Source organism: Lepisosteus oculatus, chromosome 24, assembly GCF_040954835.1.
Source record: "Lepisosteus oculatus isolate fLepOcu1 chromosome 24, fLepOcu1.hap2, whole genome shotgun sequence".
Classification (NCBI taxonomy): Eukaryota; Metazoa; Chordata; class Actinopteri; order Semionotiformes; family Lepisosteidae; genus Lepisosteus; species Lepisosteus oculatus.
This window is the reverse complement of record NC_090719.1, coordinates 11,236,621-11,250,186: the sequence shown is the minus strand read 5'-3', so window position 1 is coordinate 11,250,186 and position 13,566 is coordinate 11,236,621. Positions and strand designations below refer to the sequence as shown.

At 37.6% G+C, this 13,566-nt stretch overlaps 1 protein-coding gene across 4 annotated transcripts in view; it reads right to left on the bottom strand.

Moving 5' to 3' along the window:
* LOC102686174 (astrotactin-2) overlaps nucleotides 1-13,566 on the bottom strand; it is a 627,894-nt gene that overhangs the window by 148,713 nt on the left and 465,615 nt on the right. For all 4 annotated transcript variants that reach the window (XM_069183294.1, XM_015367152.2, XM_015367153.2 and 1 more), the window contains one exon: nucleotides 8,825-9,090. In XM_069183294.1, coding sequence (XP_069039395.1) covers nucleotides 8,825-9,090 — 266 coding nt within the window. The remainder of the gene's footprint in view (nucleotides 1-8,824; nucleotides 9,091-13,566) is intronic.

Here is a 13,566-nt window from a genome sequence, read left to right as displayed (position 1 = left end):
GGTAGTGTTAATGACACTGACAGTCTTCCATGGGAACTAGCATGACCCCTTGCTCCATACATTCAGTAATTAGGTTCCATTGTAAGCCAGCTAAGTGATTAAAAAGGCCACCAGCTTCCCATGTGTTTCCCCATTACATACACCCAAACTAATTTTCTTTCCCATTTTCATAATGACTCAATGAAGACATGTACTGAAATTGAGCTTTCTACAACCATTTGCAATATTTTAACAACTTATTAATATCTATTAAGTATACCCTTTTTAATATAATGACTTTCCTGCAAGAAACTGGCAAATAAATTACATTAATTGGGCTTTCCGGGCCATGTGGTTGATTGTTGGCTAAACATTGAAACTACCCAGCCCCCATGCTGTTATCAAGTTATAGGAAACCAACAATCAGAAAACACAACAGGAAACCTAGTGCATGCCACAGCTCAAAAGCGTAGATAGACAGAGGAAATCATGTCTAATGGTCAAGAATGAAGATTTTTTTTTTACATTTCTAAGAAATTTCAAATCTTATGTCTCTGTTTGAAGTCTAAGAGAAGTCATGCAGAAACAAGGCCCTGTCTGGGACTGCTCTCCTGCAATAGAACTGTAGTCACTCACGCGTTCAGCCTACAGTAAAGCTTGTAATCTACACAGAAAACACATCCATTTCGAGTATTTAAATATTGAAAGCAGCAAGTGTATTGTGTCTTGAAGGAGGTGCAAATTGTTCACAAACATATCTATTGAACTTATACACTACTTTCCTCAAAGCATTTATGGAGTGGAAAACCATATGTGTTAATTTACAGTGTGTGAGGTACAGTAACTGGTTTAGGAGCTGATAAAAGCTCTGAATTCTGTTTGGTTCCCTCCAGCCTTTTTCTAAATATTTACCCCCCTCCAACTATAAACTTTAGGGGGTTCCCCTGGCTATGTTACAGGCACCTCTTATTATACATAAACATACTTTGCTATGAATTATAAATTCTAACGCATAATGCATGCATTCCTGAAGATCAAAGACTTTTAGTAAATTATCTTATGTTTAGCACTAACAGAAGGAATCACAAAACACCCCTAATTTTGCTTACATTACTACATTTATCTTGGGTACTTCAAAACAAAATGGTCAGGTCTGCGGTAAAGCAGCAAGATTCTACAAAAAAACGTTTGCTTTTTCTGTAAGGTCAATATTGTGTAATCCATTCCCTATGAAATGACTCAGTGCATTACATCAATTTTTTTTTCATCTGATCTACTCTTAGGATAATGTGTCATATAGTGATTTAATACAAAGAAAGCTGTACCGTGCTTATCAAGTACACAGTGAGACACACACCTGCACGTCAGAATACAGTATATAACAATTCCAACTATATCATAAGAATATATAGCAATGTTTTATTACAGCCCTTGGAACGTTTTTTTTTCTTATTGGAAACTGTAATGAATAGAAACATCTTTAGTGTTAGCTTTTCCTTTACATTTATCTAAAACTAGTTGACCTTCATCTAAATGTATTAGGCAATGTGTTTAACTTCTTAACAGGATTAAACAGTTCTTTTACACAGTACACAGCCAAAATATGCAAAATGGCATTCGTTATCAGACTTACTGTACATGGTAAACAGAGAAATGCCTCTTTGTTCCATTTGGAATTTTCTCCATAAAGGTGTTGCTTCTAGAAAACTCACATTACAGGTTATTGGTTTTGTAGTTCACCTGCAGGTAATATGGCAATGAGATGGCTGAATCGCTTTGGGAACTTAAGACAACTACAGCATATTGTCAAAAAAGGTAGTAGCAGTTGATTGTGTGACCTCTTTTGGCCAAAAAATTAACCATAGCTTCAGAGAATCCACTCTGAAAGCTTGACATTAAATGCTTAATTGGTTAGAGCTGGGCTCAACATGTGCCTGTAATTGGAGCAAAAATATAAACTGCAGAAAAGCTGCAATAATAAAATGTCTAATTGGGAAAAATCTGTTGTAATTCTGTCACTACAATAAATCAGGGCTCCAGAGAAATGCTCCTTTACATTGGCTTTTGGGACAGATGTAATCCACAGACAAAAATAATAGAAAACAACTCACTCCAGAGTTTCTGGCTTTGTTCTAAAAAGTGGTGTCATGTTTGCTCTTTAAAAAAGACAGGCCCGATTTCTTAAACTGCATTGTTCTAAATGCCACCTAATAAATTAATTATGGGATTAAATAGGGGCTTACTTAAGGGAGGACGCTGAACAGATGACAGTGTTCAATTACTGATGTTACACAATGCTCATCCCAATTACCTAAGCAAACTGGAGAACAATGACAGGCATCACAAAAACAAGACATCACTCTCCATTAGGCTAGCATTTAATTTAAAACAAACAAATCTTATTATGTGGAATGAGTCAACCTGTGGTTCACTTCCTTTTGTGCCAAAGGGTATATTTATGAAAGCAAAGCAGACAATAAATGTAGATTTTGTCTTGAAGCAGCCACAGTGCAAGATATATGGTGTTATGAATCATAAGCAACACATCCAATTTCTTCAAAGGTCTGCTACAATTTAATCAGAGGCCGTTGAAGCAGAACGCGACCTGTTGGCAAAACTGTCTTTCAAATTATTTATTTAAGCACAGCATTTGCTTCCAAGGTCATATAAAATCCACAAAAGTTTTTAATGGCTATCCATTTTCCAAGTGAAATCCACATTATTTTTAAATCTTGAAATACATAAAGTGTGGCTTGATAACTTGAATGGTCAATGTGCTGCCTTGTGCATGTTTTTAAGGCCCAATTTAAAAACAATTCTAATGAGGTAAAGCATTTACTGTAAGTGACGTAGACTGAGATACAGAACAGGATTTAAGAGATGCTGAATAATTTTAGGAATAAATTAAATTATTTTATAAAATAAAATATTTAATATTCATTAAAACAGTTTGATGTCACCTGTAGCAATGCATTCTTCCAGACATGACTGACTCATTAGTGTCAACTCTGACAACTCATATGACATGATGTCATTGTTGTCAGACAATTAAGAGAAACATAAGAAAAGTTACAGATGGTAGGAGACAGACAAGTCAGTCTTTCTCATCTGATTGTAAGTAGCTGATGATACTTGAATCTCATCATGACTCTTCTTCAGTACTGCGAGATATGAATGACTCATCTTCTAAAATAGACTTGGCAGTTTATTCCTCTATTATTTGACTAGATGAGTGCCTCCTCTATGAAGCAAAGGGGCTTAGTTTCAAAAAGTACTATATTGGTATAAAAGCACACAGACATCCATCAGGGGATATTTGGCTCTCTTAAAAAATGAAGACACTGGTAGGCATCTCTGCCCTACTCCTGGTCTCTGATAAATTTGAAAAGGTCTGGAAGGTTGATTTAATCTTTTCTATTGAAAACTGTCATTAAAGTTCCCCCAATAGTCTCCATGGTTTCAGGATTAAAAGTCAAAAACTGGCTTTGGAAATCTATCAAACAGAAAACAAGGCACATCCAATAATGTTTAAAAACATCTATTGCACAATGACATTTCCTGTGATTCAGAAGACATCATGCAAATGACACTGCTCTGAACAAGGGGGATAGGGCAGTGAATATGATGTTTGTGTTATCCAGAATTTGCTGTATGGGATTGAGTTTCATATCAGAAGTTATCTGAGCCCCCTGTGGAACAGACAGACCAGGAGTGCTCAGAAATGTTTAATCCATCAGGATTGAGGGGCCTTATGGGACAAAGCCTTACAGTTATAAAGATGTCAATGATTTGTAAAAAGCCTTTGCCCAATGATGAAAACAGGATAAATTTGTAACATGAGCAACCCTGGCAGGATTTTTTTATTAACGTTAAGATCTCTGGCCTTCTGTATGGTGCTTACAGGCAATAGACAGAGACTTCCAGTGGGTAATGTGATACTTGTCGGCTTCCATAACAGGCCTATTGAGGGGCGCTGAATGTGGGGGGGGTGGGAGGAAAAATGAAGTGGATGTGAACATGAAACCGACAAATACTGTTAGCTTATTACATACCCTCCCCGCTATACAAATACAAACCATTGTTATTATTCGTTATTTATCTCTAAAACGTAAAAAAAAAAAATGTTCTTCAATGGTGTACAGTTATGCAACTGTGGTCCTACATAGTTTGAGATTTACTGCTCAGGATGTGAGAGAAGTCCTTGGATAAAAGGACTACAAGGGTCGAGTGAATAACAGGCCGGTCTGTCTGCTATGCTAATGGAATTTGGCTCCTTCAGAACCCCAGCCAGGACAGCACTGGTTCACTCCTCAGGTCGCTCACTTCAATAATAAGCTAATAAACCTCACTACCTTTGTAGCAGTTCTTCCCGTGACCCAAAACTCCTTGTTCCCAGATGACTAAGAATGAAAGGCACTTTCATTTATCAACACACTTTCCAATCTGCCTGGGAGATATGAATGAGGGTCATGGTATATCTAGAGATACCTGAACAGCATCAGAGAGCATTATCGGCCATTCTTGAGAGGGGGTGCTTGAGCATGCATATTTAAAAGGTGAGCATGTGGAGGAATCCCCAGCTGTGACTGCATGCTCATGGCATCTGGGCCCTTTCATTAAAAAACAGGGGAGTCTGATTTTCCAAGAGCTGGTACAGTGCCATTCATTACTACCTGTAGTAACCTCTATCTTCTAAAGATTACAGAACCATTCAAATGCAGTTATGTAACCATTCCTGATGGATTAAATGAGACTCCCATCATGGACATTACATCTTCACCCATCAGTTTTTAATCACCTGGCATTTCATAATTAATAACTACAGAATTTTTAATAACCATGTACAGTAGTTATGACCACAGTGTAACATCTCATCTGAAAGATGGTACCTCCTATAGCAGTGTCCCCTGTCAGCATTGGAGTGCAAATTCTGGCCAAGAGGAAAGAGCGCCACCTACTGGTCTATCAGCAGCACTTACAGCAGCCACCTAGTTTTCCTTGGTGGTCTCTCATCCTAGTTTTCACCAGGCCCTGCATGGTTTCTGAGATTTGATGAGATCAGACTACGAAACTAGATGTTTTCCGTAAGCACTGGAACAAAAGAAAGATCATTTGAACTGCTGTGTAAAACTGGACAGCTGCAATTGTTTTAAACCTGCCATTGTATTGAAATTCATAACTAGAACTGGTATAATCTTGGTGTTTTAAGAACACGTTTTCAATAAAAAGCCCATCTCCTGTTTGGCTTTAAGTCCAGTTGTAGCCTGACAGCTGTGTTAATTTCATCTGGGTTTTCAAAATTTAAAATATTATTAATCAATGTCACAGTACAAAAGGCTTTTTCTATCACCCTTGGGAGGATGTAATTAAATACAAATGGTTTTACAGCCACTTGCCTGGGATAAAATAATACCATTTGTTAAGCAGGAGCTTAGAGGATGATAAACATGTCAAATCTCACATAACTCTTGAGACAAGAATTCCTTTAAACCAGCAGCAGTTTATACGTAAGTTATTTGCTTTTTAATACAATTTCATAAACAAAGGATGCAAAGGAATGGCTAAACAGGAAGACTAAAAAGGTCGACCTTTTTAGAATATGACAAACTTGTTTTTTGTTCTCACTTGCTGTTATGGAATGAGTCATGCCATCCTGGATAGTACTGGATTCCTTAAAATTAATTGAAATTCTACAGCATTTGACGTAGAGCATTACATTTCAGAAGATCTGTTACAAATTGGGAATGACATGTAAAAGCAAATGCACAAAATGCCCTTTAATTCAGATGCCATCTCAGTGGGGTGGACACTACTGTGTAGTCACTGGCATTTAACATGAATGCCCTCACAGCTGTCCCACTATCAATCATTTCTAGTATAGTATCTTAAAAAGACTTAAGTACTGGCTGAAGGATTCAAGGAAAATCAGGCACCAGGTGCACCTGGAAGTGATGGTCACAGTGATCACATAATCACAGTGTATGATGCATGATGAGGCTGTTATAATATCATTTCCCTGCACTCCCATTAGCTTATGAACTTCCCCTGCAGTGGTCTGGCCTTTTGACATAGTGGGCTTGCTCGTTGTTTGACAGTCACGCACAGATAACTGATAGATGGCAATCTGAGTCAGGGGTCCTGACACACACTATAGCAGTGTGTGGACATGTGTTTCTGTAAAAATACTTGGATTTAAGATTGCAAGAAAAAATTGGACATTTATCATTTCAAGAATTCCCTTGCAAAAGAAACAAAAAATGACTGCAGTTGGGATCAAGTAAAAATGACTCGAAGTCAATTTTCATTCTGATTAAACAACTCCTGAAACTGGAGGGCATGTAAAAGTAAATACCTTCAGCATATTCCAAAAAGTATTTAGTGTTTTATACTCAAAATTTATTTAAATCACTATCCTCACCTTTTATTATTCAGTTTAGAACAACTTATACAATTCCATCTCTGAGACAGTGTTATGCTGAGGCAGACACTTTTTAACTATACGTAAATCTTTTTGTTTTTATGATGGGTTATTGATAAAGCCTGTGTGTATGATTTCTACACACAAAAGAGTGGGTGTACAGTGGTACCATGGAATACATTATGGTTGTTCTGCGTTGGTACAAAATACAGGGCTACCTCACTGTAGAATCCCCAAATAATTGAATAACACTCTCTACACACTTACTAAAACGATCTTCCTCAACCTCATATGTGTCAAGAGACCTAAACCCAGAGCACAAAGATATTAGATGCATTAAGGGTATAAAATGAAAACAAAAGGGGAAAAAAGCATTTGAAAATGATGCTTTGAAAATGCAACAGTCTATCACCAGCAGTGTGAGTAGAACAAAATGTATTATTTCGCAATAAACAGTGGAAGAACACATAACTTATTTTCTGCTGATGAAGGATAAGCGTTAGAGTCTAGACTCCTTTGGTGATTCTGGATTACGGCTGTACTGTACCTCTGCTCTGTCCAAGCGATTGCCAAATCACCTGTGCCATCTACAGGAACAAGCTTTAACTGCACAGGAAAGCCAGGCTTGATAAAGTTTTGAGAAAAAAAGTGCAAGTGCCTGCCAATAAAAATGATTGTGGGAGTACAACTGACTACTGCTTGTAAAAGCTATAAAAAGGTTATAAAATATTTTTTTTCATTGATTCTCTTTGAGTGCACAGTATTAAGGTTGTTATTTGGTGCAAACATCTGAAACAGTAATTACATACTGTATATCAAATGTTTTTTTTCAACACAAAGTCCATTACTCAAATGACAAGTCACAGAACCACCAAACATACCACAAACATTGTTTCTCCCCCATGCAAAAATAACTGAATTGGATGCTTTGTGACAAATCAGTGCAGTGGGTTTTGGGATCTGAAAAATTCTGTCACAATTCCAAATTGGTGATTTTTAATGTCGGGGATCTGGGCACGGACGTTTTAAAATTAATTATGTTTAAAAAAGGTTTATCATTATGTTGCCATCTTTCACAGTGGTAATATTCACTGTTTCTTAAGGTGATTGCATTTAAATTACATGTCATGATTAGCAGCAAAACTAGATCCAGTGGATACGTGTGCAAACTTTGAAGGGCATTTAAAGCTGGGAATAGGAGCCTCTGTAGACAAAGGTTTGTGGAAGTATGGAACAAGATACCCAGTCATGTTGTTGAAAATGATACCCTGGCTTCTTTGGAGAAATGGCTGGATGAGATCCCTGGATTAATTAACTGCAACTACCAAATGAGCAAGAGGGGCAGAACTGCCTCTTCTCATTTCTAACTGTCCTTAAGTCAATGTTTATGATGTACAACACAAAAATCGTTTTTGGATAAACAGGTTTTTTTTTTCTGGCATGCTTTCTTTGAAATCAAATTCCAAGAAAAAGTCTTATTTCTGACTGAGATCAAGTGTACATATTAAGAGAGTCGAGTAGAAATATAAATGTCTTAGAGAACAACTATAAGTACATAGAAACAGTAAAATGCAATGCAAAAATATAAAGGGCCCTGATTTTAAAGTCATGCACCATTTAGGAGATGGATGTTCGTATTCTCAAGCACTGGGTGACAGCTCAGGTTAAACCACAGGTGACAGTGAGGTCATGCTGTCATTGCACTGAAACAGAATGCTGTGGTTTAGCCGTACCTCTTTCAGAACACCTTCTAAATAAACTAGAATGAATAACAGAAACCTGCACTTCCGTTTTGTATAAAAAATATATCACAAGAAGGTCATTTTAATTCCTGGGACTAGGACAACAAGTAAGATGCATCAAGCAGCAATCAATCACGGCAGTATTACTGTATGTCTTTTGGAGAACAGCTCCTATATCTTGGGTTTTTGATATCAACTGAGCACTATGTTACCCTTAGCTGAACTTGTAACTTTGCTCAAGACATTTAACAGCAAGACAACAATTTCAAGAAACACTGTTATTACTGTATTAAAGTACCTTGAAATATGTAATTGCTGCAGCTCCTGGGAGTAAGTAAAATGTTCTACTTCAGTTTTAAGTATTGGGTCAGACAGCAGAACATGTAGGTTAATGAAGAGCTTGACTGCAACACCAGCTATTCTGAATTTGCTGGATGTTCTGCCCTTTCTAAAGGAGGGTACGTCATTACACAGCAGGACATCCAACATAATACACAACAAAATACGCAATTATATGGAGGGAATTTCGTAATGAAAGGGGGCCCAGTCAGAAGGCATCCTGCCTGGGCCATGCCTGGGAAACAAAATGGCCCTTAGCTCTTGTAATGTCTTCTAGACACTGCAACTTAGCCAAAATAATCGGTAACTCTCAAAGGAGAAAACAGAGGAAGTACAGTGACCCTACCTCTTTGGTGGCATTGTCCTGGATGAGAGTGTAGAGGGGCACCACGCGGCTGATCTCCAGGAGCACAGGCATGGGGCTGACCTGCTCTTTGCCCTGGCGGCGACACAGGTGGCACGTGGACGGGCATCTGCCCTTCTCCTCGCAGTGAATCTCCACGCCGGAGACTAACTGGTCGTCGGACAGCATCTGCGCCGTGAGCAGCCCCGACAGGTAGGTGATGAAAGGCATGGACTTCAGCTCTCTCCTGCTGCCCAGTTCGGTAGTCTCTGACAACACAAGGAGGCAAGGCCAGTGAGCTACAGAGTAGTGGTGACGCAGCAATTAAGGATGGAAAATGGGAACAAGGGGCCTCAATGGACTTCTTGCCCATGTAGACTCCTTCTGCTTTTTCTTTACAGATCCAGTGTTCACATTAACAACACCGTGCCTTTCATAACATAGAGTGGTCTTACTGTGCATTATCATCTGTATCTGCATGACTGACAAGGTCAGCCTCCCTTGTATAAATGTCTGTGCGGTCCAATGTGTGCCCAACATTTTGTTGCACTTGTATCAGCTTTAATCTTTTTAACAAGAGGTACAAATATAACCATTCTATTATGGTAAAGGATCACAGAGGTTGGTTTGAGCAAAGTAGAGCTGATTACAAACCACCATTTCTCAATCAGGGGAAGGATTTAGACAGAAAATAATTTAAAGCTTGCAAACTCTGTAGAGATCACAACAAAGTGGAACCATCCTGAGTTAACTGCAGGTCACACTTTAGTATGCTGAAAGTATTTTTAATTATCAGCATTACATAAAACAATGAAGATTACCATATGTGTTAAAAGGGACTGACGTCATTCCATAAAACATTAAGCATACAGTTTATTCCAAACTATAACCACTCATGCAGTGAAACATGGAGTGATTAAAGTATTTGATATATATGTTTGTCCTCAATTGAGCAGACATTGACACATTAAGAGCTCTGTTTGTGTTGAATAGAAGAACAATGTTGCTATGAATGCACTGGACTCAGTCATGTACATTCACAATTTTCCATCATGTGTTTCTTATAATCTACCAAAACCAAATGTTTCACCTCAGGTCACTGTATTATAGTATTATATGTTCTGTAACACTGCATATGTTATCCAAACTGAAAAATGCCCTCAACATCTCGCTTCAAGCAATCAACCTCAGAGCCTCTCAGAACCAGTGAAATAACTCTGCTAATTGGTAACAGCTTCAGCAAAATTTCAAAGGATCTGCATTTGCTGGATAATCTCCTCTAACTGAGAATACTTCATCACACAGTGGGGCATCCAACACGATATTCCATACGCAATTACATGGAGGGAACTTGATAATGAAAGATGGAAATGTTTGACAGAACAAAAGAAGATTTATGACCTAAATATTAGCACAAGGAGACAGTTCACTTGATGGAGCGGTCACAAAAATATCAAGCCTCGGGCTCTTTCAAAGACTTCAGAGATAGTAGTTGCAGCTTTGTTGATTCCAAAAACCAATGTCAATTCTTCCTCATCAAGCTATTAACATGGAGACACATGGTGTATCAGACATACATCATCTGAGCAAGTAAAAAATTCCTCTGAACCAAAATGTTTAAGGTTCTTAAACTCTTTAATAGTTTGCTTCCACCCCTTCAAACAAAACAAGCTGTTTTTAATTTAAAAAAATGATTATGATGTATTATCAAAATAATCAGAATATATCACAGCGTGTTTGTCTTTAATTCCACCACAGAAAAGGAGGTGGGTATAAAACCCTGAAATACAATAGAGAGAAGTGAATAGGTTTGATACATGGCAGTATGACAATGTTTTCCAGTCAGAGATGTTTTTTTTCTACACCGTGAAGTCAGAAAAAATTATCTGCCTTCGTCAGTCTGTCTATCAATGGTTTGTAACTCTGACAGATGTCGTAATTCCTGCGTTAAAAATGTGTCTGAATGGTGTTAACTTCAAAAAGGTTTATATAAAGAACATCATGGACACACCCATGAAAAGACATCCACCAGTTCAATAATTTAATCACTAGATAAAAAAAAATCAACAGTCAGTGGTTTGTTACTTGCTCAGAACAGTAAGAACAGTAATAAGGCAATAAAAACATTCATATCCAGTTAAAACAAATCCCAGAAGACTAAAAAATATGCTGACAACATATGCAGCCTTTCAAAAGTAAGTGAAGCAATTATTTCTGCAACTGCTCTCAGTTTTGGTTATCAAACTACATGGAACCTATTCTGTAGATGTTATACAAAAGAGAGGAACCAGACTGGAGGAATAACTGGTCCTAATCAGGCATTTTAGTGCAAATGATTTTCATTCACCCAGAACTTTGAAGATTATTTAGCAATGCAAAGACTATGAAATTAAATTTCAGTTTTGTAGCATGCAGGGTCACATATTAAGTAAATTCTCTGTGAAAACATCTTTAATAATCTCGAACCAAAGAGCTAAATGCCCCCCTCTCATTTATAAACTTTCTTAGAATATTTTAACTGCAGATTAGTTGACACATACTGTAAGCAGCAGTCCTGATTCATCTTGTCTACCTGTCGCCAAGAGACGAAACACAAATCTGAACTGGTGGGGGTGGAGGGAGATAGGGCATGAAGTGGGGATTGTGGAAAAGAAGAGAGAGCAGGAAAGAGGGAGAGGGGGGACAGAAAGGGACCAAGGAGGAGTATATCAGAAGGAACTAGATGAGGAGGATCTGTAGGAAGCCAATTGCTTTCCATGGAGCATGAAGAGATAGAGATAGCAGAGCTGATTGCTCGAGCTGAAGCAACCCTACCCTAGCCTGGAAAGCCTGGAGCTTGGAGGCCTGGAGGAGGAAAATAGTAGTTGTGTTGCTTAGTCCAGCTGTGCTAGAAGAGTAAGTGTGAGATGTGCAAGGAATTTGAAGGAACGACAGTCAGAAATAGAGAAGCTATCTCTATTTTTGGAAATAGAGAATTTGGAAGGTAAGGTCTATCGTTCATATGCATAGGAGAGCAGACACTAGAGAGATTCAAGATTGAGCTCCTTCTGAACCTCTTTTTAACCACTCCTTCATGTGTCTGATGCCTTTTCTAAAGATTTTAAATTTCTTATTTTATTTTAGGGGGGGATAAGGTGGATAATGTACATTTTCAGATTGGTGGAAGGTCCCATTCTTTAATTTTTGCTGCACCAAAATATGAACAAAAACACATTTTGTTTTTTCTGGCAACCAACAATTGATCAAAAACTTAATTTCACATCCACATTGGTATCTTGTACCTCAGACAAGTGTGTTACTAACGCTTAGTCAAGAACCATAAACTCGATAGGTCAAAGTCAAAGGCGATGACGGTCCTAAGTAAATGTGTGATTAACTCCTAAGCCAGAGAATTTAAACTTTTTCAGATAGACATAAATCATATTACAAAACTGATTACAGCCTTGACTGTTTAGCTGCTTCTCTCTGTTGTATACAGAGCTGATACACTGTCCAGGTTCACTATCAGATCATCATGCCAATTTCTGCAGATGTGCACTGAGATTTGAGTCTTGTCTTGCCCTCTGCTGGCATTTGAATATCACACTATTACAAAATGAGACATCTGTAAATATTTGAAACAATCAGGTATAATTTTAAATGAAACAGGAGGATTTGTTTCCTTAATGACCCCTTTGTTCTAAGTAACTTAGCCAAGGGCTTCCTCTTGTTTTCTGAGGCTGAAATTGGAAATCAGTTATTTAGGCAATTTAACATATTAAATAATATTTAATTCTTACCTCTAAACCTATAATTATATTGCATATATAATCTTTTGGCACAGTTTATTTCAATGCCATGGGCATGTTTGCTTTGTGGAGAGTCTCAGGGCTGCTAATCAAATACCATATACAGTACAAGTGCTATAGAATCTTCTGAAATGACTTTGGGTTCAAAGTGATATGCAATCTGTTTTTGGGGGAGGGCACATTCTCAGTCAGGTAAACTAAGACTTAAAGCAATACCAGTAATAAATACAGTTATTGTATATTCTACTCAATTCTTGCTGTCCTTAAGATCAAAGTGCATCATTTTATATGTCTGCTTAGCTTGCCTGTTAAGCATAATATGAGCCCTTACAAATTCATGTTCCTTTAGCTCATACACTCACAGAAATAGCTGTTGACACATGATGCTGAATTTCTACTGCAGCCTGAAAAATAATACAGTGTTCATTTCACACAGGTTCTTCTTACCATCACAAAGTGCTTTCTCAAATAGATATGAAAAAATCTTCTTTTTTCCCCTGAAGGCAGTACTCCACTTTATGCAACACTTAATGTTGAAAATATATTTTTCGTTTATTTTATTTCCATGTACGTTTTTAAGCGAGAACAGAAATTGTTGTTTTTACAGTCATAAGCATAAGAGCTTAGGTTAAAATAAGGAACTAGTCAATAAATGTGATATTCAAGTAAACTATAAACAAAAATTAAGAGATAAACATAATGAAATTTCAAGAAATATGTTATCCTATTTTAACAGTATTTCAACCATTTCGTTGTGGAAGTCTCTCACTTCTTTTTCTCAGCCCATTAACCTTATCGACACTGCTGGGCTTTCAGAATCATTAGCTGAACTTTAGAACATACTGTGCGAAAGGTTACAAACGAGATGAGATCTTCCGGCCCGTTTAGCCTGTTTGGTAGTTAGGAAGCTAACTGATGCATGGATTTCATCCAGCTGCTTCTTGAAGGAATCCAGGG